The 16269-nt window shown below is 54.0% G+C and overlaps 1 protein-coding gene across 1 annotated transcript; it reads left to right on the top strand.

The window, feature by feature from the left end:
- Positions 1 to 430: 430 nt before the first annotated feature.
- On the top strand, positions 431 to 16116 carry PPM1G (protein phosphatase, Mg2+/Mn2+ dependent 1G). Its single transcript, XM_009099877.4, has 10 exons — positions 431 to 651; positions 5340 to 5409; positions 9877 to 9962; positions 10254 to 10386; positions 11677 to 12146; positions 12569 to 12706; positions 13459 to 13693; positions 14718 to 14847; positions 14987 to 15089; positions 15435 to 16116. Exons 1-10 carry the CDS (start codon positions 532 to 534, stop codon positions 15627 to 15629), a joined length of 1680 nt encoding a protein of 559 aa, XP_009098125.1. The 5' UTR covers positions 431 to 531; the 3' UTR covers positions 15630 to 16116.
- Positions 16117 to 16269: the final 153 nt, after the last annotated feature.

Raw genomic sequence — 16269 nt, 5'->3', positions numbered from 1 at the left:
CGCGATGCGTCACGACAGGGGGCGCCCTGCGCGAAGGGCCGTGAAGGATCGTGAATAGGGCGGGGCAGCCCCGTGCAACAGCCAATGAGATAGCGAGAGAGGGCCCTCAGGGTCGCTGATTGGCCGGTGGGCGTGACTCAGCCTATACAAGGTGTTGTGTGCGCAAAGGCTGCTCTTACAGAGGGGCTGAGCAATAATTCTACTCGTTGTGAGTCTGCGCGGCTTTATCTGTGCGAGCGGCTGCCCGCGGCACCGGCTGGCGGCGGTATTGCCGGTCCTGAGTCCGCTGTTCCCCCGGAGGAGCCTCAGGGCAGGTCGAAGCCGCCTGCGGGCCGTGTAGGTAGTCCCGGGGCGGAGCGGGCCGCGGTGCCGCTCTAGCCGCGCCTCTATGGTCGGCGCTTCCGGCCGCCGAGTTTCCGGCCGCGCGACTTCCGGTCGCCGCCCGCCGGTGCGAGGTCCCGCCGCCTCCGCAGTCCGCCCGCGCCCCCCGGTCCGGTCCGGTCGCCGCCGACCGAGGCCGCCGCGGCCGCAATGGGCGCCTACTTGTCGCAGCCCAACACGGTGAAGAGCTCCGGGGACGGCGCCGGGCTCGGGCCGCGCCCGCTGCACTTCGGGTTCAGCGCCATGCAGGGATGGCGCGTCTCCATGGAGGTGAGGGGGTGAGGCTGGCGGGGCGGCGGCTTCCACGCCCGGCGCTCCTCGGGGTCCTGCCCCGACGGCGCTGAGCGGCGAGGAGTCCGGGGGCTCTCGGTCACGCCGTCCCTCCCTCACGAGGCCGGCAGGGGCACTTTGCCGCTCCCGATGCCGCCCCAGCCCTTCCCGAATCCCGCACGACAGCCGCGTGTTCCGCCTCCTGCGTGGAGAGCCCTCCCGTGTGGTGGGGGACACGTGCGGCTGGGTAAATCCCTGCGAGAAATGAGGAATTCGGGTATAAAAGGAAGGGAAAGAGCGTTTGAGTGAAAGCAAGGGGAAAATTCTCAGGGGAAATGCCTGGTTTTCTCCCCTGAGATGAGTTGTCGGTGCCTTGCTGTGCTTCCTCCCTGTTTATATTTATTTATAGGAAAATCTGTAGGAAGTATTCTCACGGCTGCTCTTAGTCTCCTGTTGCCAGTCCTGGCTTTGCTGGGCTCGTTGTGGGCAGATGAGCTGCCCCCAGAGCCACATGTGGCTGAGGCTCCAGGTGCTTGCCTGTGTCCCCCCAGTGTAGGAGGCTGCAGGAACTGCTCTAAGAGCTCTTGGTTGGTGTGAGGGCAGTGTGGGGCTGCTGGCCCTGCAGGTCTGTGAGCTTCAGACCCTCTGTGGGTACCAGTAATGTGCTGCTTTGTTTTCCCTTCTGGGCAGCCAGCTAACAGCTGAATCCAATAAGGATTAGTCCTTGTCCCTGCAGCCACCCCAGGTGCATCTCTCAGTGTTTGCTTCGTAGACCTGTGGCTGGTTTGGAGAGGATGTCCCATTCAGGCTGTGAGACATTGAATTTTTTCAGACCTAGGTCCACAAGCCTTTTTGTCAGACACTTCACCACCTCTTGGAGTGTGACAGCAGTTGTAGAGGTGACAAATCAGTGACCAGAGGTGCTTCCTCCTCCCTGTGTGTCCAGCCCTGGGCGCTGGTTCTCAGGGTAAAAGATACAGAGCTGGTGCTTGTGCTCCTGAGATTCACTCAGAGGATGTGTGTGGCTGGCAGTGTCTGAGTGGTCCTTGCCAGTGGCATGGGGACATTGCTGGAGCACTGAGTGTGATTTCAAAGGGATTAACATGTGTGTAAGCAGCTCTGGCAACCCCCTGCACAGAGCTGAGGTGTGAGGGGGCCCAGCCCCCCCCTGCACAGAGCCGGGGGGTGCCAGGGGCCCAGCACCCCCTGCACAGAGCCGGGGGGTGCCAGGGGCCCAGCACCCCCTGCACAGAGCCGGGGGGTGCCAGGGGCCCAGCCCCCCCCTGCACAGAGCCGGGGGGTGCCAGGGGCCCAGCACCCCCTGCACAGAGCCGGGGGGTGCCAGGGGCCCAGCACCCCCTGCACAGAGCCGGGGGGTGCCAGGGGCCCAGCACCCCCTGCACAGAGCCGGGGGGTGTCAGGGAGCGGGACTGAGGTGAGGGAGAGCAGAGTGACCCTGGTTTGTGATGTGGTGGGGTCACTCAGCCCTCCCCCAGCTGGGACAGGGCTCTGCCTTTGCTCACCTGGGGCTGTTGCTGGTGCCTGAGCAGCGGCTGGGTGAGGCCCCAGCTGCAGATGTGGGTTCTGCACTGCCCAACACCTCTGGTTTATGCCTGCTGGCACAGGCAGCACTGAGGCCATCAGTGTGGATGTTGTTTAGTTGGGTTATCCCAAGAAACAAGCAGATGGCAGGAGTTGAACCTGCTTCAGATTGCTTCTGAGCCTGATGGGAGATGTGTATTTCACACACAGCTGAGCCGTCAGTTTTCTTGCATTCCAGCTCTTTGCGCTCTGCTCTATGTCTTACCTTGTTTTGTTTTTTCATTCTCTTCATGTTCAGTTGCACTTTTGCTCTTCTACAAGGCTTGGAGATAGTCCTGAGCAAATGTTTGTGCTTAATGCTGTGGTTCTGTGTGAGTTGGTGAAGCCAGTCAGAGTGTGCACCTGGTAACTCACGGGTGTTTTGGGTGTAAAGCAGCTTTTTGTCACCTTGAGCTTGGGTTTTAGGAGCCTGCAAGTGAGGTGGCTGTACAGGGCTCTGCAGAAATACTGTAGCTTAGTCCAGAGAGGTTACTTTGGGAGCGAGGAAATGTTTGGGGCAGATGAGGGACCCCAAGAATAAGGATACAAAAAGAAAAAAAAAAAACTTGTATTAGGTGCTAGAAGCAACAAAGAAAAGGTCTGAAGTCAGTTTTATGGTCCAGAGGAGTGCTCTGGGGTACAGTGGGAGGCACAGGATGTGCTTGGCTGGGACTTCTCCAAACTCTTCGCTCCTGCTTTGACTGTACCCCCACAGTGAGACACCAACAGCCCCCGTTTGCAGCTTCATTCCTCTCCCAGGCTCAGAACAAAAGCCCTTGCTGCAAAAACTGAGAGTTTGGTCCAAAATATGGAGATCTGTTAAATGACCTCTCAGGCTAATTTATTAATTTGCTTACTCACTTCAGCTGAATTGGGTGTTTGATGTTTCAGACAGTTTTTCACCGCTGTTACAGTAACCACTCAGGTGGCTGGGGCGAGTGAGGGATCCCAGGGTGGCGGAGCAGACTTCTGGAACCTTTGTGAGCTCCTTCAGCGCAGGAGGTGACTGACAGAGGGCAGTCCCTGCAGATCCCTGAGCGGGGCTGGCCGCACACTGCTCGGGCAGCACGTGGAGGCTTCACTGCTGTGCTGGTGGGTTGGCAGTGCCAGGACCTGGCTGTGCCCCGAGGGCAGAGCCGCCAGCCCCGGGGCTGGAGCTGGGAGTGGGGCAGAGCCGCCAGCCACGGGGCTGGAGCTGGGAGTGGGGCAGAGCCGCCAGCCCCGGGGCTGGAGCTGGGAGTGGGGCAGAGCCGCCAGCCACGGGGCTGGAGCTGGGAGTGGGGCAGAGCCGCCAACCCCGGGGCTGGAGCTGGGAGTGGGGCAGAGCCGCCAGCCCCGGGGCTGGAGCTGGGAGTGGGGCAGAGCCGCCAACCCCGGGGCTGGAGCTGGGAGTGGGGCAGAGCCGCCAGCCCCGGGGCTGGAGCTGGGAGTGGGGCAGAGCCGCCAGCCCCGGGGCTGGAGCTGGGAGTGGGGCAGAGCCGCCAGCCACGGGGCTGGAGCTGGGAGTGGGGCAGAGCCGCCAACCCCGGGGCTGGAGCTGGGAGTGGGGCAGAGCCGCGGGTCAGAGCCAGCCCCAGGGCGGGCGAGACCTGAGCCCCCACCGCGTGTGCCAGCCCCGCCCGTCTGCCCTCGGGTGGGGTTTGGTGAGGGGACAGACCAGGACAGGCCCCGAGGGGCTCAGCAAGGGCAGCAAGGACTGGTTTTGGTGCCAGTGCTGGGTTTCCTCCGCAGCAGCATTTGCATCTCTTTAATTACACCGCTGTTTGGTCACCTGGGGCTTATCCCAGTTATTGTGTTGGGGGTTCACACTCTGTCTCGCTGGTTTCTGTGAATGCTCAGAAAAGTGAGCACAAAAATGCTGCTGCTTGGTTTATCTCTGTTTTCATTTGCTCTCCAGTGAGGGTTGGGGAAATTTCCTGCATTACCATTCAGTTTTGAGCTCAGATGGTCACTTGTCTGTTCAGAAGCTCTTTTCATCCCAGTGCCAGCAGTTCCATTGCAAAGAGTGCTGCATAAACCCAGAACCTCTCTGTTCCTGTTTCCTGAGCAAGGAACAAAGTTCTCTTTTTACAGAAAACTGGAACTCTGGAGGGTGAAGAGACCTTATCCAAGGAGTCATACCTAAAAAACCAGTAGAGCTCGGTGGTTGCTGGGCTGGGATCTAGTTCTGTGCGTGTGTAAATTTTGGAATATTATTGGCAGCATGGACACATCCAGATATTTGAGACTGCTGTCTTGGAGTAGCCCAGTGTTTTGGGGCAATTGTAGCACACTGAAGGTGATGAACTACAGAAAAGATCACATTGTTGAACATATTACAGGATACATGTTCTTCCTGAGCACAGAGTGTGGGATGTGTCAGGCGGTGAGGGCTGGATTGAAGGAATGTCTGGGGGTTAGCTGGGCAGGGGAAGGGCCTATGAGAAGGGTTCAGCCTGGACATCTGTTCCAGGCTGTGTTGCAATAGCCAAGGTGGGTTTGCCTGACCATAGGGGAAGGAGTTCAGGCTGTAAAAATCATGGGGGTGCCTTCCTCAAAGCTGGCTGCTCCACAGAGACCTTATGCAGAGAAGGGCTGTGCTCTGTCCGTGGCTTGTGGGGGTGTTGGGCCTTGTGCTTTGCCCAGAGATGGGAATGGAGCTGGGGAAGGGTCTGGAGCACATGGCTGAGGGAGCTGGGGAAGGTTCAGCCTGCAGAAAAGGAGGATCAAGGGGACCTTCTCACTCTCTGCAACTCCTTGACGGGAGGGTGCAGCCAGGTGGGGGTCACACTTGTCTCCCTGGAAATAATGGACAGGAGAAGAAGAAGCAGTCTCAAGCTGTGCCAGGGCAGGTTCAGGTTGACTATTGTGAGCAATTTCTTCATGGAAAGGTTTGTCCAGCCCTGGCACAGGCTGGCCAGGGCCGGGGTGGAGTCCCCATCCCTAGAGGGGTTTAAAAGCAGTGCAGATGTGGCACCTGGGGGCATGGGACAGCACTTTGGGTTGGCAGTGCTGGGGCGGTGGCTGAGCTCAGAGGGCTTTTCCAACCCAAACAAATTTGTGTTCCTATGATTTTCTGTGGGTCTAATGCAATCCCTGTCATTTCAAACCTTTGCTCTCTCTTTCAGGATGCCCACAACTGCATTCCCGAGCTGGACAGTGAAACAGCCATGTTCTCTGTCTACGATGGACACGGAGGTAACTGCATCCACTCTGCTCTGTCCTGTCCTTCAGAGGGACCCCTGGGGCATCCATCTGTTGTTAGGAATTCTGCTCTTTGATGGAAGCATTTTCTTTCATAGATAACATCCAGGGAGGTTCTGAACTCTTAGGGGTCCTAGGAGGAAGGTCAGGGTTTGATCTGAAAATGAAATCAGATTTATATTCCATCTTTTATACCTTTTGAGAATGGCTGGCTGTTTTTATGGTGGATAAACTGGGCAGGAGAGTCACAGAAGAAAAAGTAAGATAAATCACCTGAGACTGACTCTAGGCAGTGTGTTCTAGTGGTTGCCCAAGGAAGGAGTGAAAATCAAAACTGGCAGATCCGTTCCCTGTAAGGGATCCTTGAACTGGAGATTGCAGCCATTCCATCCTGGAGACCTGGTGGAGTCTTCTGGATGAGCTAACTCTTCACAAATTTGTCTGATTGCATTTAAAAAAGGTTTCTATGTTTGGTGATTATTTACACTGTGCATTTTGCATAGAATCATTGTTTGAAAAAGATATGGTTAAATAATTTCACTGGTAATTTCACTGCAGTATCCACGACACAAGGAATGAGTGAATAATCACTCTGGTAGTAGTTTTCACCTTTACTTTTGGACTCTGTGTCTTTTTTTTCTGGTCAAGAGGAGTCCAAAGCTTCTCTCTGCTTGTATGACTGACTATTGCTATTAAATATTACTGCTAATATTATTACAGAATTTGCTCTGCCAATATAATGTAAGAGCTCAAAATCTGCTGTTAAATCTTGCAATTTATTTTAATTTTGATCATCCTGAGTGATCCATCATGGTTTACTGGCCTCTTTTCCTGTTAATTTATGTAGGTATTGAACAACATAGCTTTTCAGGGAGCTCTCCCAGTGGCCATCCCACATTCTGCTCCTATCTAACCCCACTGCTTTTCTTGTGGCAGCTTAGTATGGAAAACGTTTAATGGTTTATTTGAAGGCTCTTTGAAGATCTGTGTGCAGCAGCTAAACGGAGCTGCCTGTTTCCTCCTGTTCATTGGCTCTGTAACAGTGTCCAGTTTGTGACTGTCACTGCTGTGGATGTAGCAAGCAGCTCTTCCAAAAGGTCATCTCGCTCTGAAGAATGTATTTTCCTGAACTTCATCGTAGAGTGTGCAGGGACCCATGTGGAGCAATCACTGATGTCCTGAAGGGTGTCTTTGAGAATGTGGGGATGATGAGTTGGTGCTGAGAGACAGGGAATTACAAGCAAATGGGATGTAGGGATCAGGAGCCACTCACCTCAGGAACTCTGTGTGTGTGTCAGACAGAAATAAAGACAAGGAGCATCGACCAAAAATGGGTCAAGAATGAAGAGTATCAAACCATCTATTCTCCTCTGAGCTCAGTGTGTTGGTTTCTCAGCTGCCAAGGTCTTACACCATGTGTTGGGCTTTAGAGAGGCTTTGGGCACTCGTGACAGTCCTGTTAGTATAGGACAAGTATTGTGTTTGGGGTTCTTAAACACAATAGGGAAGATCTGAGATAGGCATGGGATGGCAAAGCACTGGCATGAGTTTCTAACTCATATTTTAGATTTCTGGTGATTGAATCCCTACAGCTCGCCCTGGACAAGCCATATCAGGAAGGACATGGATAAATCTGAATTAGAAGAACAGCTTTTGCCCATCCCCTACTATTGTGTGATTTTACTGATGCATTTGTTCTTAAGTTTGAAGCAATTTCTCAGGTCTCTCCTATGTAAGAGTAAGGTTTTGGGTGGGAACCTTGCTAAGCTGTATTAGCTGGCAGTACAGAAACTGAGTTTAGCTTCTCTTATATACCTTGCTCATCTCTCAGCCTGAAACATTCCAGTAAGCTTCCTGCTCCAGATAGGTTGGGAAAAGTTTTTATTACTGCCTTATTTGGAAAAGGGTGATTTTGGGGCTTTTTTTTACATATTAGCATTTTCCATTTAATGGATCAGTTTTTCTCTTATGTTTCTCTCTTGTGGACAAGGCTTGCAGTGTTTGAAAGATGCTGCTGGGCCAGGTTTTTGCCTTCCCCAGGTCCTTTTTTATGTGCTCTGGCCTCCCTGCCCCCAGATTCTGTGGGATGATATTTGGGCACTCTGCCCCTTGAATGGGGAGCAGGGAGTGTTTGCTCAGTCCCTATGGCTGTCTACTTGTGCTTTAGCCTTTATTTTAATAATGTGTCTTCACTGACACGTATCTTGCATTGCTCATCTGTCTTGAGGTTTATTTCTCCCTTTCTGCTATTTGCTTTTTCACTGTTTTTAAAAAATTATTATTATTGTTTTAATAATAAAAACAATAACAAAAAGTTAAAGTTTAAAACAAATTGTTTTAAACTTCTCTCAACTCAAGGGCTTCCTGCCTTTTACTCTTCCAATCCATTCCCCAGTTCCAGGAGAGGTGGGCAAGTGGCTGGGTGGTGCTTAGTTGCCGCCTGGGGTTGAACCACAGCAGTCCTCTCTTGGTATTCACCATGGGGCTGGAAGGGTGGAGCAGCAATGGACAGAGCAAGTCAGAGGGATTTGTGTCTGTGAGCAGCTGCAGATCACAGTGCTGCCTCCCAAGGCCACTTTACCTGACCCACACCACACTCGGTTCTGTGCTGCACCTGTCAGAGGCTGCTGTTGGTTCCTGCTCTTTGCTGGGCCCTGCAGTGATCAGTATTGTTTGACCAAGAGATCTGTTATTCAAACACTGACCTTGAGCCTCTGCTGGCACTTGGGCTCTGCACTGAGGACATCACTGTCCTTCAGCTTCCATCTCATGGAGACAGCTAACAATTTTTCATCTCCCTCCAAGAGGTGTTTTTGGAGAAAACACTAGTGGCCAAGGCCTCGCAGCCCTCACAGGCAAGACTTCCTTCCTTATATCCCATCTAGCAGTGCCCTCGGTCAGTGTGGAGCCATTCCCCCTTGTCCTGTCACTCTAGGCCCTTGTCAGAGGTCCTCTCCAGTGTCCCCAGGTCAGAGCCAGTCTCTGTTCCCTGGACCATGGAATGCTTTGCAGCACTATGTAGCAGCAGCCATTTGGCTGTTTCTGTTCTCTGTCCATGGCCACTTGATCCCTTCTCTGCAGGTGCATTGGAAAAGTCCCTTGTCCGTCTTTCTCCCAAATCTCCCCACTTCTCTGCTTCCCAGTGTGTTCCCTTTGCTGAACTGATGGCTGGCTGCTGCTTTCCTCTTGCTTCCCTGGCTCCCCATTCCCTCACAGAGCTTTGCTCCTGCCTGCACAGCTCTTCCTGATGCCCAGCTGCCCACACAGTCTCTGCTGTGCTCAGAGAAGGGCAGAGGAGTTGGGATGTGCAGCAGGAGTTGTGTGGCTGGTCCATCATGTGAAAAACCCACCTGTAGCCCACAGGAAAGGAGCCCACGTGGCTCTGGTTGTACCTACAGGAAAGCCCCAGGTGCAGGGAGGCTCTGGCTTGCTGTGCCCAGCCACCCACACTGCTACTTCTTTGTACTGTGACAGGGAATGGTTGGTCCAGCACAGCCTCAGGATGTTCCTAGACCTTGCAGTGGGAGCTTCCACCTGCCTGCAGCTTGCTCTGCTCCTCTCTTTCTGTGCAGTCATTTCATTTGTTTCTCAGTTTCTGGCTCTAATTTTTCTTAGTGAGGTGTGAGCCACATTCCTGTGTCCCACACTGTTCTTTGCTCATGTGAAAACCTCAATAACTAGTGTGATTTCTGACAACTCACACTATTCTATTTTGCCCTGTTCAAGATAAACTACAGAAATTCATCATCCCTCAATGTTTACTCTTCCTTCTCTCTTAATAGCACCTTCAGGAGCTAAACAAATGCCCCCCCTCCCCCCAATGCCCTTTTCCATAACTGACACCATTACTTACCAAGCTGGGGGAGTTTCTGCCTTTTAAAAATCTCTCAGCTGCTCTAGGATGAGCACTTGAGCTGTCTCTCAGTACTGTTATCCCCTGTGCTCTCAGCACAGTGTTCTGGCTGCTGTTTATCTTGCACAAGTGACTGCCCTATCTCCTGAGAGGTTCATCTCAGTCTCTGGGATCTCATTGCCCTTGGTCTGGAGCACACACTAGGAGACAGAACACTTTTTGTGTGCTCACTGCACATTGGTAATGCTCCAATAGAACCTGCAGTGAGCAAAAGCTTCCCTTTCCTTCTGCTTTCACTGACATGTGAAATTAAAGATTTCCAGGTAGGCTGGACCTAAAGAGTCAGCCTAAGCTCCCTCTCAGGAAGTCCACAGCATTGTCAGCATTGTCCAAACCTGGTGGTTTGGAGCTCTGAGAGTGCCAGGGCCATCTGCACATCCCACTGGGGAGGTGTCAGCAGGATCCCCACACTCAGCTGCTGTGTCACTGCTCTGTGTCTGGAGCAACTCTGGCTTGTGTCCCAGGATTTACCTCAGGAATTCAGCTGCTCAAGAGCAGGTTCTGTCTGGAAGGAGCAGCCTCTTTAAATAGTTTCTGCTCTTTTTCAGGCGAAGAAGTTGCCCTGTACTGTGCCAAGTACCTCCCTGAGATCATCAAAGACCAGAAGGCCTACAAGGAAGGCAAATTGCAAAAGGTAAGGAGCCAGCTCTGCCCTGCACAGAGGAAAGCCCTTGTGTCAGTACCCAGCTGGGTGTGGGTTGTCCAGGGAGGTGGTGGAGTCTCCATTCTTGGAGATGTCCAGAACCTGCCTGGGCATAGTCCTGGGTGTCCCTGCTGGAGCAGGAGAAGTCTGTGGGTCTCTGCCAGCTGCAGCTGTGCTGTGATTACATTCTGCAAGCTGGAAGAGACTGGATTGCACAGCATGGCCGGCAGGCATCCTGGAGGGAAGGGGCAGCTGCCCACTCATGCCTTTGTTCACACACAGGCCCTGGAAGATGCATTCTTGGCCATTGATGCCAAGCTCACCACAGAGGAGGTGATCAAGGAGCTCTCTCAGATGGCTGGGCGGCCTCAGGACGATGAAGATGAGAAGGAGAAAGTTGCTGATGAAGATGATGGTAAGTCAGATGCCACTGCACAGACAAGGCTGCAGCTCCAGGACAGGGATGTAGAGCAGCAGGGTCAAGTCTCCTTGGGCACAAAGTTTTCTGTCCCAGTTTCTCAGTTAAATTTTGGCTGACTTGAGCTACTGCCCTGTAGCATTGTCCATGGCTTTGGGCTGGTGCTAGGGGGGAACCTTTATCCATTTGCAAGCTTAATGCTATGGATAACAAAATGGCCTGTCACCATTTTCTATAGAGTTTCCTCCATGAGTTGCAGGGTTCCAGGGTATGTCAGGAATTCTGAGCTGGGATGTGGTGTGCAGTGCTCAGCTCCCCCTGGCTGGTGGCAGCCACCAAGTGCAGACAGGATTGAGGCAGATCCTGGTCTTTTCAGCAGTTCTTCCCACAAAGAAGCAAGTGGCTGCCAGCCCAGGCGGTGTTTCCTGGGGTGGAATCCTGTGCTGCTCTGACTGAGTACCTTGTGACCAGCCTTGAGACAGATGCAAGGTGATCCCGTCACCTGGAACAATATGTCAGTCTGGAAATGCTCAATTTGTGGGTTTTTTTTTCTCCAGCTGACAGGGAAGAAGTGGGTGGGTGGGTGGGTTTTCATTCTTTTTGTTCTGTATTTTCAGGAGCATTTGGACTATCTGTATTTGTTTTCCTTCTGGGATTAAATTGCAAAGCAAACTATATGCAAGGGGGTGTCAGCAGGGAAGCAGTGGTGTTTGGCCCATGGTCACTGGGGAAAGCCATCCCACTTTCTGTCTGGTCCCACTTGGGAGATGGCCAAAGCTGTGCTCTGACCTGCTGTACCTGTCCAAATGGCAGCTGGGGGGGGATCCCTGGGGTGTTTCAGCTGTTCTCTTGTTCCTAGCTGCAGCATTAATGACCAAACCTGCACATGGCAGTGGTGGCTCTGCTTCCCTGCAGCTCCCAAGGAGCTTGTGCTTGGGCAAATGAGGCTCTACGCCCTGGCCACACACCTGATGTGTGCACTGTGCTCCCACCAGCCCCCATGCCTGATGCAAACACTCTGTGGTGCTGTCAGTCGGCCAGGAAGCACAGCTCTGGGGCACTGGCAGGCTGTGCTGTGGGCAAAGCTGTTCCCATCCTGCTCACCTGTGGCATCTGGAGCTGTGGGAGGGCACGGCCTGGCTGTGTGCTCAGAGTCAGCCTGGGGAGCGCTGCTGGGGCTCTGCCAGCAGCAGCCTCAGCTGGACCAGCTCAGCACAGGACCCAGCCTGCTGGGTGTCCTTCTCTCTCATCCTCTCTGTCCTTGTCCCCTCCCTCTTCCATTTGCAGTGGATAATGAGGAAGCTGCTCTTCTGCATGAAGAAGCCACAATGACCATCGAGGAGCTTCTCACACGTTATGGACAAAACTGCACCAAGAACCTCAAAGCCAAGTCTGTAGCTGCAGCTGGGGATAACGCTGTGGAGGGGACAGGCAAGCAGCATGATGGGGAGTCAAATATGAATGGAGAGGCTGACCCAGGGGAGCTTCCCGACCACAAGGAGAGGAAGAACGGGAAGCCAGACGAAGAAGTCACGGGTATTTCCTCCACCTCAGACAAAGCCAGCGCTGGAGGCGACAGCCCTGCTCTGCAGAAGCCTGAACTAGGCAAAGGTGACGAGGCCGTCACCTCTTCTACTGGGGAGGCCGGGCCCTCCTGCTCCTCCACAGGAAAGCCCCAGCGCACAACCAAATCCAAATTTTTTGAGGACAGTGAGGATGAGTCAGATGAGGTTGAGGAAGAGGAGGAAGACAGTGAGGTAGGAAACAGCACTGGAACAGAGTGGCCTTCTGGCTGGGCAGAATGCATTGCTTATGGTGGTACTTGAGATGAGCCTCTGGCTTATCCTAGGTGTGTTCCTAGGAGCAGGTGTTTCAGGCTGATCCTTTGAGGCCATCCCATGGGAATGTTTGGGCTTTTTGAGCTAACCCCGAAGGACGCACCCTCATCCTGCAGCAGCCATAGCTGATAGCCCCTGGTCCTGCTGCATGCACCATCCCTTCATCCACTGCTGTAGTGATACCAGCTGCTCTGGTTGTAGCCATCAAGTGTGGGGGACATGTGGCAGGTCACCTCACCCCTCTGGGGGTACTGATCATAGGTCCCCAGGATGGAGGGACCCACGGGGGGACAGCGCCAAGGGTCCTGTGTGACTCCTGTGGTATCTCTCCTTTCTTGTAGGAATGTAGTGAGGATGAGGACGGTTACAGCAGTGAAGAAGCAGAGAATGAAGATGATGAAGATGACACTGAAGAAGCAGAGGAGGATGAAGATGAAGAGGAGGAAATGTTGTTACCGGGCATGGAGGGGAAAGAGGAGGTGCACACCCTGGTTTTGTGTTCTGCAGCTTAGCGTGGAGCCAGGGGCACTTGGGAGACTCACCTGGGGGTTGTTCCTGTTTAGGTGGGGACAGAACACCCTGTGCACTCTCCTGGGGCTGAGGGAGCTGCTGACAGCCTGGGCTTGTGCAAAAGCTGAGGGATGGGCCTGGATCTGGAAGGCAGGTTGAGATCAAAGAGGCTGATCCTGGTGCTGGGTGTGAGGTGCTTGGAAAGCACTGGAGGGAGAGCATGGACAAGAGCAGGAGGGCTCTGCTGGCACCACTGCTCCAGGGCACAGCACAGCTCCTCACTGGGCAGGGCTGAGGCTCTTCAGCCTGTGATGGTGCAGTCAGGCAGGCCAGGCACCCAGGGGTCAGGAAAAGGGGACGTGGCTTCCAAGGTGCCAATTTCTCCCTTTGGGGAAATGTCCTGACTTGAAGCGAGGATGTGCTCAAGCTGGGCTGGGGTTGGAATTAGCACATCAGAGCAGAGGGTACGGACCTGTGGAATGCCACAGAATCCTGACCCACCATGCTGCATGAGACTGGGATGGAGGTGTTGCCTAACCCTCAGTGAGCACACTCCTGGTGTTTCCCGCTTCCCTCAGGCCTTCTCCATTGTTCCGTGTGTGCTTACGGGCTGTGATGCAGCACCCTGGGATCTGGGACACTGCTGAGGCTGTGCAGCTGGTTCCCTTAACGACCTGACAGAGAGCTAGAGAAAGAAATCTCACCAGAATTGTCTCTGCAGCCTGGCTCAGACAGCGGGACCACGGCCGTGGTGGCGCTCATCCGGGGCAAGCAGCTGATCGTGGCCAACGCCGGCGACTCGCGCTGCGTCGTGTCCGAGGGCGGCAAGGCCGTCGACATGTCCTACGACCACAAGCCAGAGGACGAGGTGGAGCTGGCCAGGATAAAGAATGCTGGTGGCAAGGTCACCATGGACGGAAGGGTGAACGGCGGCCTCAACCTCTCCAGGGCCATCGGTGAGCAGGGAGGGGAGGGGGGATGCTGGCAGGCCTGGCCTCCAGAGAGCCACGCTGACAGCACTGCCAGCCCCTGAGGCTGTGAACAGTTTTTAATGAGATGAGTGAAACCTCTTCAGTGTTTGATGGGAGATTTCAGTCTAATTGGGGAAAACGGCTATGAAGCAGTTGGACACCAGTGGAAAGCATCATCTGACACATCCCAGGTTGTTGTGACAGCAGCTGGGTTGTCAGAAACCACCTCATGTAAACTGTCCCAAAACCAGACTGCTGCCTCTGGAACAGGACTTTTCCTGCTTACTGGGTTATTGAGGAATCTTGATGTGTTGCTCCCTGGAGACCCGGCTTCATGGCTGAGCCCATTTATTTATCTGAGTGTGTGCAGAAGGACCCAAACCACTGAAATCATTATCTTAGTGTAAAGATATAAAACACCCCTCTAGGATGGAAATAAGGAGTTTATCTAGGGAGACACTGGCATTCCCACTTGCTATTTTGTGGTGGCCCTGGAAGTCCCTTCATAGGATGATTCCTGATAAGCTGCTAGTCAGAGCTGAGGGCCAGTTTTTTCAAGGGAACTTTGAATCATAAAATAAACCCTGGAGTGGTTTGGGTGGGAAAAGGGACCTTAAAGCTCAACCAGTTCCAGCCACAGCCATGGGCAGGGACACTTTCATTAGACCAGGTTGTTCCAGGCCCCATCCAGCCTGGCCTTACACAATTCCAGGGATGGGGCAGCCCCAGCCTCCTCAGAGGTGACAGGTGCTGTGTGCTGTTGGCCTGGTGTTGGTTGCCCCAGGAGGTGGGGACGGGGCACTTGGTTTGGAGTAAAGAGAGGCTGAGCTGGCCAAGACCCCTCTTCCCTGGGCTTGTCAGAGCTTACACCTGGAACCTGCAATGGTTCCTCTGCTTCGTGGCCCTCAGCCTGATGCCAGGTTGTGGGAGCACTGACTTGCCCCACTAGGAATGCCCTGTGGCAGGGCACAGCACTGCCTGTGCCCAGACATCTTCCTCCCCCCCACAGGGGATCACTTCTACAAGCGGAACAAGAACCTCCCTCCAGAAGAGCAGATGATCTCTGCCTTGCCTGACATCAAAGTGCTGACAATAAACGACGACCACGACTTCATGGTCATTGCCTGTGATGGAATCTGGTGAGTGCTGAGGGAACTGTTGTGCCTCTGGGGTATCACTGCTCCAGCCTTCTTCCAGAGCTGAGTCTGAGGAAGGCCTGTTGGACACTGTGGCGTGTGTGCTCCCTTTGCCTGCCTTCCTGACCTCTCTGCTCTGCAGGAACGTGATGAGCAGCCAGGAAGTGGTGGATTTCATCCAGTCAAAGATCACCCAGAAGGATGAGAATGGAGTCCTGCGGCCCCTCTCCTCCATTGTAGAAGAGGTAAGAGCGGGAGCTCTGCTGTCTGTCCAGCAATGTGGCATTCCTGCATCCCTGCTCGGTGCCTGGCTCTGCCCTCCTGCTCCCTCAGATGGGTTCCCTGGGCACTCCAGGCAATGTCTGACCCCAGGGGCGCTGTCCAGCCAAAGGAGTTTCTGCCCACATTCAGGAACCTGGGGCTGCTGAGGCCATCTCTGTCTCTTGTCCAGGGAACAGCTTTGACTCCTCCTCACAGCTCTGGCCTGGCAGCCCCTGACCACTGTCAGGTGCTGGAGTGGGCCCAGTGCCTCAGGGTGGTGTCCCAGTGTGTATCTCTTCTCTCTGCTGACTTGCCCTGTCCCTCCCCAGCTGCTGGATCAGTGCTTGGCTCCAGACACTTCAGGGGACGGCACCGGCTGCGATAACATGACCTGCATCATTATCAGCTTCAAACCCCGTAACACACACCCACCTGCTGAGAGTGGGAAGCGGAAACTGGGGGAGGCAGCAGCACCAGCAGAGGAGAACGGTGGGGACAGCACCAAGAAGGCCAAACTGGAGTAGCAGGGCCCACCTGGGGACTGGGCTGTGCTCACCAGACTCTCGTTTCTTACCCATGCTGAACTCAAGACTCCAGGTCTTGTCCTTTTTTTAGCCTTAGCAGAGGCCTTGTTTGTCCGTGTCCTGGTGGGGGGTGGGCGGGTCTGGTTAGCAAGGGCATGTCCACTGTTCATCCGTAACCATTCCAAAGAGGGAGCCGGGATGAGCCGCGCCCGGGAGCGCCGCGCCGCACGGTCCGTGCCGAGGAGGAGCAGGAGGAGGATGTCCCCCCATTGTCTCCATGTGGTTGTTGCCATTTCTGTGCCTGTGAATTTCTGTTTGGAGGGAAGAACTTTTTCACTGTTGAGGTTTTTTTAATCTGCACCCGATTATTTAAGGCCCTTTCTGGTTTTTTTTGTGAAACAATCTGGCGGTGGTGCTGCAGCCACGCCGTGTTCGGTTGTACACTTTCAATCAATACTTTTTTCAAACTAAAAGACCAGAAAATACAGGTGTGGTCTTGGTCCTTGGTTCGTTCCTGGAGGGGGAGGTGATGAAGGTGGGGTGGGGAAGAGAGCGTTTGTCCCTGTGGTCTTGGATCACTGCAGTTTCCCCAGGATGGCTCTTCTGAGGTGACTCACACAGAGTAGACACGAGCCTCTGG

Source organism: Serinus canaria, chromosome 10 (genome assembly GCF_022539315.1).
Source record: "Serinus canaria isolate serCan28SL12 chromosome 10, serCan2020, whole genome shotgun sequence".
Lineage (NCBI taxonomy): Eukaryota > Metazoa > Chordata > Aves > Passeriformes > Fringillidae > Serinus > Serinus canaria.
This window is presented reverse-complemented; position numbering and strand designations above follow the sequence as displayed.

Coding starts and splice junctions, on each gene's coding strand:
- PPM1G (XM_009099877.4), top strand. CDS start 532: ATGGGCGCCTACTTGTCGCAGCCCAACACGGTGAAGAGCTCCGGGGAC. Junction 10,387..11,676: donor AGTTGCTGATGAAGATGATG/GTAAGTCAGATG, acceptor TTCCATTTGCAG/TGGATAATGAGGAAGCTGCT. Junction 12,147..12,568: donor AAGAGGAGGAAGACAGTGAG/GTAGGAAACAGC, acceptor CCTTTCTTGTAG/GAATGTAGTGAGGATGAGGA.